At 40.7% G+C, this 13,375-nt stretch overlaps 1 protein-coding gene across 3 annotated transcripts in view; it reads left to right on the top strand.

The window, feature by feature from the left end:
* Positions 1–13,375, top strand: part of STK38L (serine/threonine kinase 38 like) — a 721,763-nt gene that overhangs the window by 447,117 nt on the left and 261,271 nt on the right. For all 3 annotated transcript variants that reach the window (XM_044087725.1, XM_044087724.1, XM_044087726.1), the window contains one exon: positions 8,358–8,497. In XM_044087725.1, coding sequence (XP_043943660.1) covers positions 8,358–8,497 — 140 coding nt within the window. The remainder of the gene's footprint in view (positions 1–8,357; positions 8,498–13,375) is intronic.

Raw genomic sequence — 13,375 nt, 5'->3', positions numbered from 1 at the left:
CAACTATGGCTCCTAGTTTGCAGTCCTCTGCAAACTTTGTTAGCCAAAGGCCTTCTGTGTTAGCCTGTACTTCAGAGAAGTAGATACCAAACAGGAGAGGTCCCAAGACTGAACCCTGTGGTACTCCATTTGTCACTGGTTTGAAGTCAGATTTGGAGTCGGCAACTTTTACAGTGTGGGTTCTGTCAGTGAGCTAGTTGGGAACCCATCTTGTGAAGTAGGGATTTATAACTAGTTTAGTGAGTTTAGCTATAATTCTAGAATGGGGGTTGGTCATTGGTGAGGTCAAGATAGGCTGTGTGAACCACCTTACACTCGTCTACTGCTTTGGTGACAGCCTCGAAGTCGATCAGGTTCAGGAGGCATGATCTGCCTTTCACAAACCCAAACTGGGTGGGGTCCAGAGTTTGGAGGTTACCAATGTCTTTGTTTGAGTTTCATGATGATACATTTCATGGCCTTACAGACCAGGCTCATCAGGCTAATAGGGTGATAGTTACCGGGATCAGTGGTGGCTCCCCCTTTGTGGAGTGGGATAATTGTTGCTGTGTGCCATTCAGTGGGCACAAAGCCTGATGTGAGACTATGATTGAACATGGTGCTTAGGTGGGAAACCAGTTTGTTCTGAAGTTCATGTAAAACGCAGCCTGGGATGTTGTCCAGTCCCATGGATGCTGTGTTTTTTGCTTTAGAGAGTGCAGCTTTTACCTGTGTAGTTGTGATTACAGGGACTCTGCATTCTTCCTGTATAGATATGGGCCCTTTAGGGGGTGAGAGTGGGGGTAAAGTTAGCACTGAACCTATCTGCCAGGATGTTGGCAATATCAGTTGGTTCTGTAATTTTCGTGCTGTGTGCTGTAACTCAGAGCAGATCTGGGTATTGCCATTGAGATTCTTGACATAGCTATAGAATGTCTTGTGGTTGTCCCTAGAATCAGTGGCGATTTTGTTTTCGTAGCTAGCCTTGGAGGATCTTATAAGGGATCTCATCTTTTTACTGAGGCTGACCAGGGAACTCCTCCACTCATGGGATTTTACTCTCTTTTGCAACAGTTTCTTCCTTCTGTTGTAGAGGTTGTTTATAGCAGGGGACCACCAGATTGGCTTCCTTTTTTTGGAGGATAGTGTCTTGGTTCTGTCTGGGATAGCACGATCCATACACTCGTGTAAGTGCTTATAGAGTGCATCTGTGTAGGATTCAGCAGTCGTAACTGTATTGTCCATCTACAGTCATGAAGTTTGCCACTTCTGTCTTAACAAGCATGAAGTTGGCTTTGGAGAAATTTTTTCCGTGGTTTCCTTAATGGGGGTGGGGTGGGGGCGGAATGTGGATATCTAGGGTGATTAGCTTATGGTCGGATCTGACCAACGAGGAGTTGACTTCAGGTGTGGAACACCAGTCACTCATGCTGGTAATGACTAGGTCTAGGATATTGTTGCACCTGGTGGGGGTGTGGATAAGTTGATCCAGGTCATTGGAATTTATGAATTCCAGAAATCGCTGAGTGAAGGAGTTTGTACACGAGTAGTTTTTCCAGTTAATGGTGGGGTAGTTGAAATCGCCTATTATTAGGGTGTTTGGTTGAATCCTAATATTTTCCAGTATATCAAGAAAAGAGGAGTAGGATTTCTGGGGCATGGTGGGGGATCTATAGCAAGCTACAGTTTGGATTGCAGTTTTGCCCAGAGTTAGTTGCACTTAGATAACCTCAGATGCATTATGCTGAGCAACTAGCCTGGAGGTGTGGATATCCTTAATGAATATAGACACACCTTTGCCTTTGGTGTTCAGGTCCAGGTTAGGTGGCCGAAAAGTGTGGTATGAGTTGTAGCCTGGTAATGCAGGGGTGCTGTCTGGAGCCTTGAATCAGGTCTCACTTACTGCACAGATATCAATGTTCTCAGTTTTAAGGAGTGCCTTGAGGGAGTGCATTTTTAGATTTAGACTTCTAGCTTTGAGTAGCATTACCCTCTATTTTTGCTTGCCTGTCCCTGTTATGGTGGTGAATTTGTCATTTGAACCCTGCCTAAAAAGGCACTATAGGGGTAGCAAGAGCCTTAGCCAGTATCCGGAATCCCAGGGGTGACTGGTGCAGGCCATCTCTGGCAAAGCATTGTGGTCTGTCGACCATGTCGTCCCAGGCAGACAGATACTGGATCCCCTTAAAATGACACCAGAAGCTTAGCCAATTGTTGAAGTCAATCATTTTGTCCTTGGACTACGGTATTATTCTGGGTGATGGCAGGATGCTACTCAGGGCTAGGGTCATACCTGCCTGGGCTACAAGATCGGAGAGCTCTTCCATGACTTTTTTCATGTAGTCCAGGGAGGTACATCTCAGGTCATTCACACCAAAGTTGACAATGACAGAGTCATATTTGTACTTGTTATGGAGTGACCTGAGTGCGTGGGTTATGTGGCGGTTTCTAGAACCCGACAGGCAGCTGACAGTAACCTTCTCATTGTTTAGCCTGGTGAGTGGGACATCACTGTGCCTGACTATAGAGTCACCTATGACTAGTGTGTTGGGTACGTTGTTTTGCCTTATGGGCTGTGGTTGAGTGGCACATTGAGTCTGTGGGCTATGTGTCATTTGGGTTGTGTTGGGGGGTGGAGGTTGCTTGCATTCCTGCTTTGGAAGTCTCTGTTGCTTGAGCAGATTATTATTGAGAGCCTCCGTGAATGTTTTTGTGTTTCTGTGTGTGGATTCTGGTGATGTAGGTTTAGTGGGACTATGTGATGAGTGTGGTGTGGTGCAAATGTTTACCTTCTCCTTTTGACTGTCAAGTTCAGTCTTGGTTGGAGAGAGCTTTACCTCCAGTTTGGCTAGATAAGTGCATCTCTCACAGGTTGTAGTGTTGGGTGGTAGGAGGAAAGGGTTGTCTGTGTACATGAGTCAGTTGCTACATTGTCCCAAGATGCTCAGATCCATCAGGTAGACAGGAGAGAACACTGGGAGCTGACCCTTGCTCATGCCTGAATAAAAAATATTTTCCTCTAGACAAGTGAGTACAAGAGCTGTTTTTCTCTAAGCAAGTAAGGAAAGTAAGTACAAAAACTGTTTTCCACTAGGTAATGAGGAAGGTTGAGTGTTGTAGTAATTTGTAGCTTATTTAGTGTTTACAAGTTCTGAACAAGTGCTGAGCATGAATATGCAAATTCAAGTGCTAAAACTAAGAATCTGAATCTGAACTAGACTAGTTACAGGAAAGAAACAAGTGCAAATGTGGGCTTTTAAATCAAAGTTGAGAGATGGAAAAATTGCCCAAACGGCCAATAACTACAATTTCCGGGCCAGAAACCACTTCTTATGTGGTAGGTAGGTTACCTAGTGCTTACCACTCCTACTGATAAGCTAGCAGGCTTCCCTCCAACACAGAAAGGCTTGGGGGCCTCAGGAGCTTACAAACTCCTGGATACAGCAAATCTGTATCTGGACTGGGCTAGACTAGTTACAGGAAAGGGGGGGGGACAAGTGCAAATGCGGGCTTTTAAATCAGAAAGTTGAGAGAGATGGAAAAACTGCCCAAATAGACAATAACTGCAGTTTCTGGGCCAGAACCACTCCTTATGAAGTCAAATTAGAATGCTTTAAGTAGGGTTATGTTCTTATTTAGGCAAATGTCATTAAGCTGGAGGTGGTACAGATGTTTTGTCATTTCATTTTATTTTCTCATTTCATTTGTGGTCATCATAGTTTTATCCATTTCCTAAGCTGGATTCAAATGCAGATCCATCACTTGTGCTGTTGTGTTGTGTAAATGTGAAATGTTAAAACATAGAATAACACTACATAGTAATGAAAACACACACAGAATGCAAAGGCAAGCTTCTGCAGTCTGTTATTATTTACTGTGTTCCTTTATTGTTAGCTATACAGTGTTATCCCCTTTCTTGCAAACTAGGACTGCACACTGCACAGCCATAGAATGGGACGTCTTGTAGTGTCCCACCTTCTTTCACAAGCCATACCCCACAAATGGATGGAACTTGGTGGCCGTACCCCACAAATGGATGGAAGTTGGTAGTAGATATGAATGAGGTGTTGGTGTCTACAGAGAATTTGAATATTTATGCATGTGCGTATGTATCTAGAGAGGTCATCACACAAACTAATTAATGTGTCCCATTTACCAGTTGTTAGATGCTCTGTGATGTCTGAATTCCACAGTGGTAAATAATATTGTGAAATAGTGACTGTAACAACCACACTGATGTCAGTCAGGATTTTGCTTTAATGTCACAGCTCCCCCACCCTATCAGGAAGGAGGGTCTTCAGTAGGTGCTTAATTGTGTCCTTCTTTGGCTACCACCCATGACCAGAACCCACTTCAGAACTCTGGTTACTGGTATGACTACAGTGGTGGCCAGCACCACATTTCTGTTCGTATTCACTTAAGGTAATTGCTGCTCTTTTCTTGGGCTTCCTGATTTCAGGTTATATGTTTAGGTAATTATTAAATTCTATTACATCTGGTTTGATTATAATGTTGGCGGTTTTGTTCTTTTTCTCCCTGTTAAAAGTATGATGTTGGGTTTCTACAAATGAGCATCTTAAATTAGTCAGGAATGCTGCATTCTATGCACCATTCAAATTATTAAAAAAAAAAAAAAAAAAGTCTCTAGGATTGTCTACCACCCACAGAGAGCTACTTATACTGGATGAATGCAAAACATGGGAATTGTTCTTATTTTTGGGAACTAGACTGGTTATGCAGTTAAGTATTACCATCTTTCAGTATTCATTAAAGAATAATGGCTTGAAGCTTTGCTACTCTTCTCAACTTTCACCTACTATGAAAAAATAGTATGCTTACTTATTTTGCAGCTTCTTTTATTTATTTATTCTGAACTCTGGAGCTTTTTGTGGGTCCCATAGGCTTTGCAAAGAGTTGGATTGGCCATCTCCTCACTGTTTGCCCCTTGCATCCATCATTGCATGGGTGGTTCCTCCTGTTGCACCCGTTATAAAACTCTGCAGTGCTTCCCATCATCCCCCTGCACAGTTTGGTGTAAAAATGTCCAGCTGTTTTGGGTTTTCTGGTGGTTACTGGAATGACTCTTGTAGAATTCATCTCCTAACTTGTATCTTTTCCATCTTCCTTCATTCTAGCATGTAGTGTTGTGTGTCAGCTCATTTAACGTCTTCCATGATGATGTCTGTGTGTAGCGTTTTTCTGCCTGCTGTCTCCTGACTCTGTTGGAGGGAGTAGCAGTGTGTTCTGTTTAAGGAAAACCATGTACAAAACTGGCTGCCCACATTGTTTTTCCTCCAAGGGTAGAGGATAGGAGATGTGCAAAATAATGATGAAAATGAAAGTATTTTTAACTCACTAGCTCAAAAATGCAGAGTGACACACACCATTATAACACAGTCTAGCTAAAAAGTCTAAGTTGCCCAACTGGAACATATGTCACGGCATGTCTTAAATTAAACATAGCTTATTTGTAACCCGTTTTAGTTACAAAACCCAATGCTTTTTTCTGTCGTACACCTGAATGAGTGCACTTGAATCAAGAGGATTTTCATCATATTTCTTTAAGTTCACGAGAAGCATGTAGACTTTTAATGTGCAGGCCTCTAAAATCTGCAGTTGGTTTTCAATTTCCCCTACTGCTGTCCATCTGTGGAGTTGGTAATGTAGAGGTGTGCAGGGTGCTGTGGGAGGATAGCCCTGAGTAAAAACATTTTTTATTTTTGTTGTACTTTTTTGCTGTGTTTTATGATTTAAAAGACATTGAAGTGTAAGACTAAGAACGTTTACTGAATTTGGCATGGATAATGCAATGATCTTTTAACACTAGGGACAAGAGTACCAAGTAAAGATTGAAACTAGTAAGCATCCATATATAGATGTGGGGGCAACACCTTGAATGGTTAGGAGTTACTCTCACCTTCCTAACTGACCCTTATCGTTCTGACTTTCACCTGAATCTGATTCACTAACAATGTACACAAACTCAGCCTGTGCAGAATCTGGCAGGGATGAAGTAAGAAAAATGAAGCAGTACTACCCTTTGTGGTTTTATCTTGAGGTTTAACCGTTTGGCAGACATTTCATTGTTTGGAAGCACTTATTGTCTGCTTTTAATGCTTAGATGAAACTCTTTAGCACTACATTTACATTGTCTCCGAGATTCTGGTCATCACTTCTTGCCTGTTGTAATGAAGCTGTATTGATTTGCATCTGATCTTCTCCCCTTCATTCTGTATCCATATGTAAAAATATGCTGTAAAATGCCATATATGGTGCTGTCTTTCTCTTCCAACAAAAATTAAATTATATCAAATAGCTACATGTATCCACTGAAGAAGAATGTTGTTCTCTCCTGCAAAGAAGCTAAATACTTTTTTCACAGTTTGCTCCTTGTTGAAAATCAGCCCATTTGTTCCCTGTCACCAGGATGAGGGTTGACTGGGATGGGTCATGACTTCGACAACTATTAAAGGTGGTTTGAAGATTTTCTCCTTAGCCCTAGGCTTCCTGGCTTGCAAAGCTAAATGGAGTAAGAAATGGGTTGTTCTGGTGATTGTCCCTCACTTCACAAGGCGACACTGACAGCAAGCAGCTTCACCTCCTGTCCACCAGATGGAAATGGTTTCCTCAGTCAGCACAGTAGAATTTCACTTCCCCAATTGCCTGCTACTCTCCCAATTCTAGCCCCTGGGAGGGAAGAGCAGGCCGCACCACTTTACTCCTCTCTCTAAATAAGCTAAACACTTGTGTTTTCAGTTCATTACGTCAGCCTTTGACAAGTAGGTAGCCGTAAGCATGACTAATCTGTTTTAATTAGCTATATAAATACAAAAGGCATTTGCAACTTCTCTTCAGTTGCTGAACCATGTAACTTGACAGTTACATGTGTGACCATGCATTATCATTTTTATTCCCTCAAAATACACCTTTCAGGTCAGCTAGATTTGTATGACTGTGCCTTCCCAGTTCTCTTTCCACTCATACATGCACCCTTTACTTGATAGTACATTACCAAGACCACTGCCCAGGCCTGACAGCCCCTGCCATCCTACTGGTTTACCTCCCACTTAGGAAAAGCCCCTTATAAGGAATGAGGTGGTAGTGCAGTACCGCACAAAGTAGTGTTGCCACCTCACAGAAGGCTCACTGGTTCACTTCTCTGCTCAGATGCCTTCTTTAAGGAGTTTTAATGGTTTCCTTGTGTCAGTGTGGGTTTTTCTCAAGTACTCTAATTTTCTCCCATAGGCCTGCAGTAGGTGAATTGGCATTATGTACACCTATGGGCAATGTAGAGTTAGTGTATGATGAATGAGAGCCACATGTTTTGCAAGAGACCATTGCCTGTCCAGAATGGGTTTCAGTGGCCTGTCTTCAGTGGTCTCCCCAGGATCTTACAAAGCATAAAGTGGATTATTTGAAAATGTGAAAGAAGTATTTTAATCCTGTTTATACATGACCCTGCATTTATTTAAGGAGTTTAGGGGATCAAAATCTGGTATAGCGGAGTAGCACAGCTGAGCTAGAGGAAGTCTTGTTCATTTTTTTTTAAGTTTCTTTGAAAGGATGGGATGACATCAAGTGTACTGTATATATTTTTTTTATTTCTTCCATTACTACAGGCCAAGTAATATGTTTGTCCTATGTTGAGCTGTGCCACTGCACAGAGATAGAAATGCCAATGAGACAGTGATTCCCCCATTTTAGAGATGGAGGGTCAGCCAGTGATTTGTGTTCCACCTTCTCATTAGCCAGGCATTCTGAGTCCTTGTTTCATTCCCAAATGTAGCTCATCAGGGTTGCAGACAGACCTTCTCTCACAGAAAGGGTTCCATCCTTTTGTGCCTTGGAGCCAAGTTTAACGCACACTATCCACCCTTATTCTGTTTACTGAAATAACTGCAACTTCATGTACCTAAACTACATTGTAATAGTTGAAATGAAAAATAAAAATGGTAATTCTGCAGTCATCTTCGAAGAACTATGATGATGGAACACTACAAGAATGAGTTTTTTTTTTTAATTTGTGTTTACTTTATTCCCTGACACCTGTATAAATTTAATTGGAAATGTGTGTTTTAGGGCTTTGTAATATTTCTCATACGTGAATATATTTACTGGATAGACTTACAGAAGTTATCACACTAGGATAAAGGTTGTAGTAATTTTGTTTATTTACCTACATATGTACACATTTTTAAAACTGTATATCTTGTAGGACAACTTTTCTTAGTCTTATTGTGTATATGTTATGCTCTTGTTTTTAAAATGGCTTGTATGTAATGTGTAAACACCACACATTCACAGACTAATATTGTTGACAAGGAAGCACAGCTGTTTATTTGCAGAGTAATCCCTTTGCATTTTGTTTTCCAAAGCAGGATTCTGAGGCAGTGACTGAAGGGACAGCACCGGCCTTTCCAATGAGTAACCATACACGTGAGAGAGTGACAGTTGCCAAGCTTACACTTGAGACATTTTACAGCAACTTGATTCTGCAGCATGAAGAAAGAGAAGCCAGGTATTTTAGTAACTCTGTGAGAGGAGTGCGTATCACTTCTCATCTGTTCTTAAAGGTGATTTGTATTTTATACAAGGAGGGGCTCTTTATCCTAAGGGTGCATTCCTAGTGACTGAACTAGACTCCCCCACACACACACACACACACACACACACACACTTTGGGAAAAAATATAAATTACAGTGACAATGCCAGAAAAAGGAACAGCCTTCCATTTTTAAACAAAGTCATTTTATAATGCAAACCCTCTTACTCCTCTATCTTTGTGCACTGGTACAAGTCAGAGGGGCAAAATTAAGATGTCTGCGAGCATTTTTTTTTCAATTTTCCAGTGTGTTTACATAGTGTACTTACTGCTGTTCTGTGCATGGCATCAAGAAAGAACCATAAATTATTTTGTAACCATTATTGAATATTTTGGGAGAAAAAAAAGATGGCTAGAACTAGGTGAAATTCTAAAGTAGCTATCTGTTTGAAGGGGACGTTGTTGTGAAAAAAAAGTGTAAAACGACTTTTGATACCTAGTGGCAGAAAAACATTATATGTACATACACATATACGGTGGGTGCAGTTACTGATGTTTTGATAGCCACACTGCTGTCCATTTCAGTGCAGCTACTAAACTGGTTGGTGTGAAATACTGAGTTTTACCTTCTTACTGAAGTGTAGAACTTCACCATTGCATAACTGTCTTGCGTGTATTGTTTTGAGCATGTAGTAGCTGTTTTTCTTTCTTTTCTTTTGGGAAATAACAGTGCTGTAGCAAATAGCACAGTCATTAACTGAGGGATTCATTTGTCTTTTATGATCACACTGCTGCTTGCTGTAAATTTGTACAAAAGCCCTGTAAAGCACATTTATTTTAATGCCTCCCTTATTGTATGTTATAGTCATTGCTCTGAACCTGGGTTCACCCTTTAGAGATCGATTGATGTGTGTGCACTTATATGTTACTCACCTCATCTGATAGCTTACTATATCCAAACCAGACATATTTTACTTTACTCATCAGTTCCCATTGGAACGCAGCATGTGACCTAGATAGTACTGTGGTATCTATTTCTGGTTATTGGATCCTGCTGGTTTGTAAAGATCATACACTGGGAACAAACAGTTGTGGTCCCAGTTGCATTTAGACCTGATTAATCACCTACGCTGACCAGTATGATTGCAGACATTGACATTAAGTCCTAGTCATTAATGCAGTTTGCTTCACATCTGCTTTTTTTTTTACTGTATGTAATTCAATTTTGTCGCTCTGGTCAGGTTTACTTGCAAAACCACAGGACACACGGCATTTGTACTGCAGTAGAATATGTGGTGTAACCAGCCCAGTAACGATTACATTAATATCTGTGTTTTTGTCTAAATTTACTGTCTTGCCAGTCTTAAGGTTGTACAGGTCAGACTGGATCTTTACTTTTTTTCCATGAAAAATATGGATTTAATTTTATGTTTTGCCAGCATGTCAAGGGGAACTGCGCACACAGTTTCCCACCAAAAACACACGATTAAGGATCATTTTGGAAAGCATGAAAAATAAGTTATGCCTTTCTCTCAGTAATGCATGCAAGATATTCTGCTGATCTTTGTTGGGCAGCTATTCTGTTGGGGATCGCGGAAAAATGAGAATAGAGGAATATGCACTTTCCCCACTGTAGTGCAATCTTGGAGTTGGTGTATATAATTAGCAGTGGGTGCAAGGGTGCTCGCACACTGCAAAAATAGTTTTTTTGTTTTGGTGTTTTTTGAAAGGCTGTTGATCAACAAGTTGTGTTTAATCAGTTGTCTTTCGATGTAGTGATTTGTTGATGAATATGTGTGTATATAAACATGCATTTCTAATATATTAACTGTATGTAGGTAAGTGGACAACTGGTTGGTGGACCACAAAGAAAGGGTAACTACAAAAAAAAGTGTGTGTGTGTAAAAACATGTTTTTAGAGGGTGAAAAGCAATTAGAGTACCCGGGGAAAAATTCTCAAAGCTGCAGAAGAGAAGTCAGGATTGAACTACAGTCATTGGAGCTTATAACTGAGCTACAATACTGAGCATTGCTGCTTGAGTTACAAACGATGTGTGGATAATTGTAGGCTGACATCATTTTCCCCTAGCCTAAACCCCTGTAGCGGTGGAGTACCTTCTGAGTGTATGGTTTTCAGTTTTGAGCTGTGAAAGTAAGAAGGAGCTGAGCTATATGAGCGCATACCTTTCAACTTCTTAGCACCAGAAATATTGACAAAGGCCCAAAAATGGACAGATTTTAAACAGTTTTGAAAAATTACTGTTATAAACTTAGGAAGTTGCTAGAATAATGGGATTTGTATTAGCATGCATTTTTCTGAAGGATATGATCTCTGAAACTCAAATGTATTTCATTACTTAGTGACCTCAATCCTCACTGATTTGTACGAAAACCACAACGTTTATGAGGAGCAGACCAAAAAAATCTGGACCGTTGAGAGATATGATGAGCTCACTTTGCTACCCTCTCTGTTTAGAGTGCTCTGTGTTCTGTGCTTTGCTAGTTCATCAATTCCTCCAAAAGCAATGGTCTTGCTGGTTCCAAGTGCAACATTCTCCATTACTTGTGTATAATGTGTTGCAGTTTAATGCCTTTACTAATAACATTCAAAGAGAAAATTGCCAACAGATGCTATTGTGGTCATCAGATTTACACTGTCTGTTTTTTTTTTTTTTCTTTGGGGGATGGGGGATTACAGATTTGATGAGTGCTAGCATTATTCTACGTTTAGTAAGAAAACTTAGGACAGAAGAACAACTGTGCAATCTTTTTAGATCTGGACAGTGCATGGTATCAGATGTACCCAGGGTCAGGTGTAAGTGACTTCAGGGTTCAGGCTTGCCACATTGAGCAAGAACCCTCTTCTTGTGGTTGCTGCTATGAGAATCCTCTGCTCATTCCCACATATGTACTTTGCTGGCATGTCAGTTCTGCTTATCTAGCTTTCTCCCACACTTTTCTGCCTCAGCAGTTGGTTATTGTAGAGACAACAGCTGCTTCAGAACCAGGAATGATTGTTAAAATAGTGCCCGCTTCTGGAATCTTTTATATTGAAAGGAGGAGGCTTTTTACCACCCAAATGTTAATTCTTGGGTGTGGAGTGTGAGCTGAGTCTAGTGAACATCACAAGTGAACATCACAGTTTGCCTTCACTCACACTCATTTTATTTTTGTTTCTTTGTTGGGTGACTTCCAAACTATTCTTATTGGGATGTCCAGGCACTAAACATATTTAGGCCCAATGCCCACAGACAGCACAGTAGCTTTATAGTTAAAATCTTTATCTCACAATTTCAGCGTTTAGTCCTCAACTCAAGTTACTATGTTGTGTCCCTATGTTTTTTCCATGCCTGCATGGGTTTCTTCCCCATATTATAATAGTTTATTGGGTACTCTCAAGTGCGTGTATGTATGTGCTTGCATGCACGTGTGCGTATGTATATGTGTGTATATATTTTTGTATATACATGTTAATATATGTATATATATTGTGTGTGTGTGTGTGTGTAAGAATATGATGTACATGATGATTGGACCCGCAGAGTGTGTGGCATTTATTTGGTTTTCAATATGTACATGATATTATATGCACATATATATAATTATATAAATACCTGTATTCTGTTTTATGTGTGTGTTTGTGTATTTTGCTGTTTAACCAGCAGACTAGGTTATGACAGAAAAGGGTCCATGATGACCAGGTCACCTATTGCAGTTAAATGAATAGATTAAAACAAAAACAGGCATGATCCAACATCAAGGATCGTCTTTATTGGGTCCTGAATCGGTATTTCATCCAACCAGTAAAAATCCAGCATGTTTTTTTCCATGTAGAGTCTCACATTCTTAGATGTCTGCACATCATACTGATGTACGAGTGATACAATGTGCCAGCTTTGAAAAGACACACATTTCTCAAGAAGCCAGTTTTCTTTTTACTACTCACAGTCCAGTCTTTGTTTTTTTTAGTTATTACATGCCAAGAACCACAATAATATTGCCTGTGCAGTTGTAGGGAAAAGCACTATGCAGACAATTTCCCCAAGTTAACATTGAAAGAAGAAAGGGTTATTTGCATAATTTGCATTCAGGAAAATGGTGTTGTTAGACAGCTGTTGAAGTGGAGACCAGAGGAAGGATCCTTCTTAAAGCCCTAGCCACTGGTCAGCACATTGCCCCAGGGGCAGACACTCAGAGGTGAGTGTGTAGACTGTAAATGCCTTGAGGTAGGTCTGGTGTTTGACTACTTGGGCCATGCTGCTGGTGAGTTCACGCCTGACTACAAATGCCTCAATCTCAGACCAGACCCTGGTCTTGGTCTAGGACATGGCAATAAGAAAACTTGTACCCTTTTCTCCCACCTTGGTACTGTATCCAGAGGGTGTCCTATTCTAATGTTGCAGTTTTCTTAACGTATGAGATACTTAGCCCAAGTGACTCGATATCTAGCCAGCATACGATAGCATTTAGCTACTGCAGATACATGGGATGTTGCATGTACAGCTTGTTTGAAGGTCAGCCATAAAAGGAGGTCCACTTGTACAATCCTCAGAACTTCTCTGTCGCCATTCGGAACACTTGACTCGTATGTCGGTCTGCTGCCTGTTTCTGTTTGCTGCTTTCAGATAAATGCCCCTTTGGGGTTTATATTTTTTATTGTTACTGCCTTTTTTGTTTAGTTTATGTCATCCAGGAAGGGCAAGTATAGGTATGAAAGGTTCTGTGGTTCCTTTGGCCGAGCTGACTTTGAAGAGAAAGGTCAGTAAGCCTAGGGCTGAATCCTGTTCTGCTTCACCTCTTTCCACTGACATATCCCTTGAGGTTAGTGGAGACTCATAGGTACATTCGGAGTT

This window comes from Protopterus annectens, chromosome 11.part0 (assembly GCF_019279795.1).
Source record: "Protopterus annectens isolate FY-2018-M chromosome 11.part0, PAN1.0, whole genome shotgun sequence".
Classification (NCBI taxonomy): Eukaryota; Metazoa; Chordata; order Ceratodontiformes; family Protopteridae; genus Protopterus; species Protopterus annectens.
Note: the sequence above shows the minus strand (reverse complement) of the source record. Positions and strands in the feature narration are given on the sequence as shown.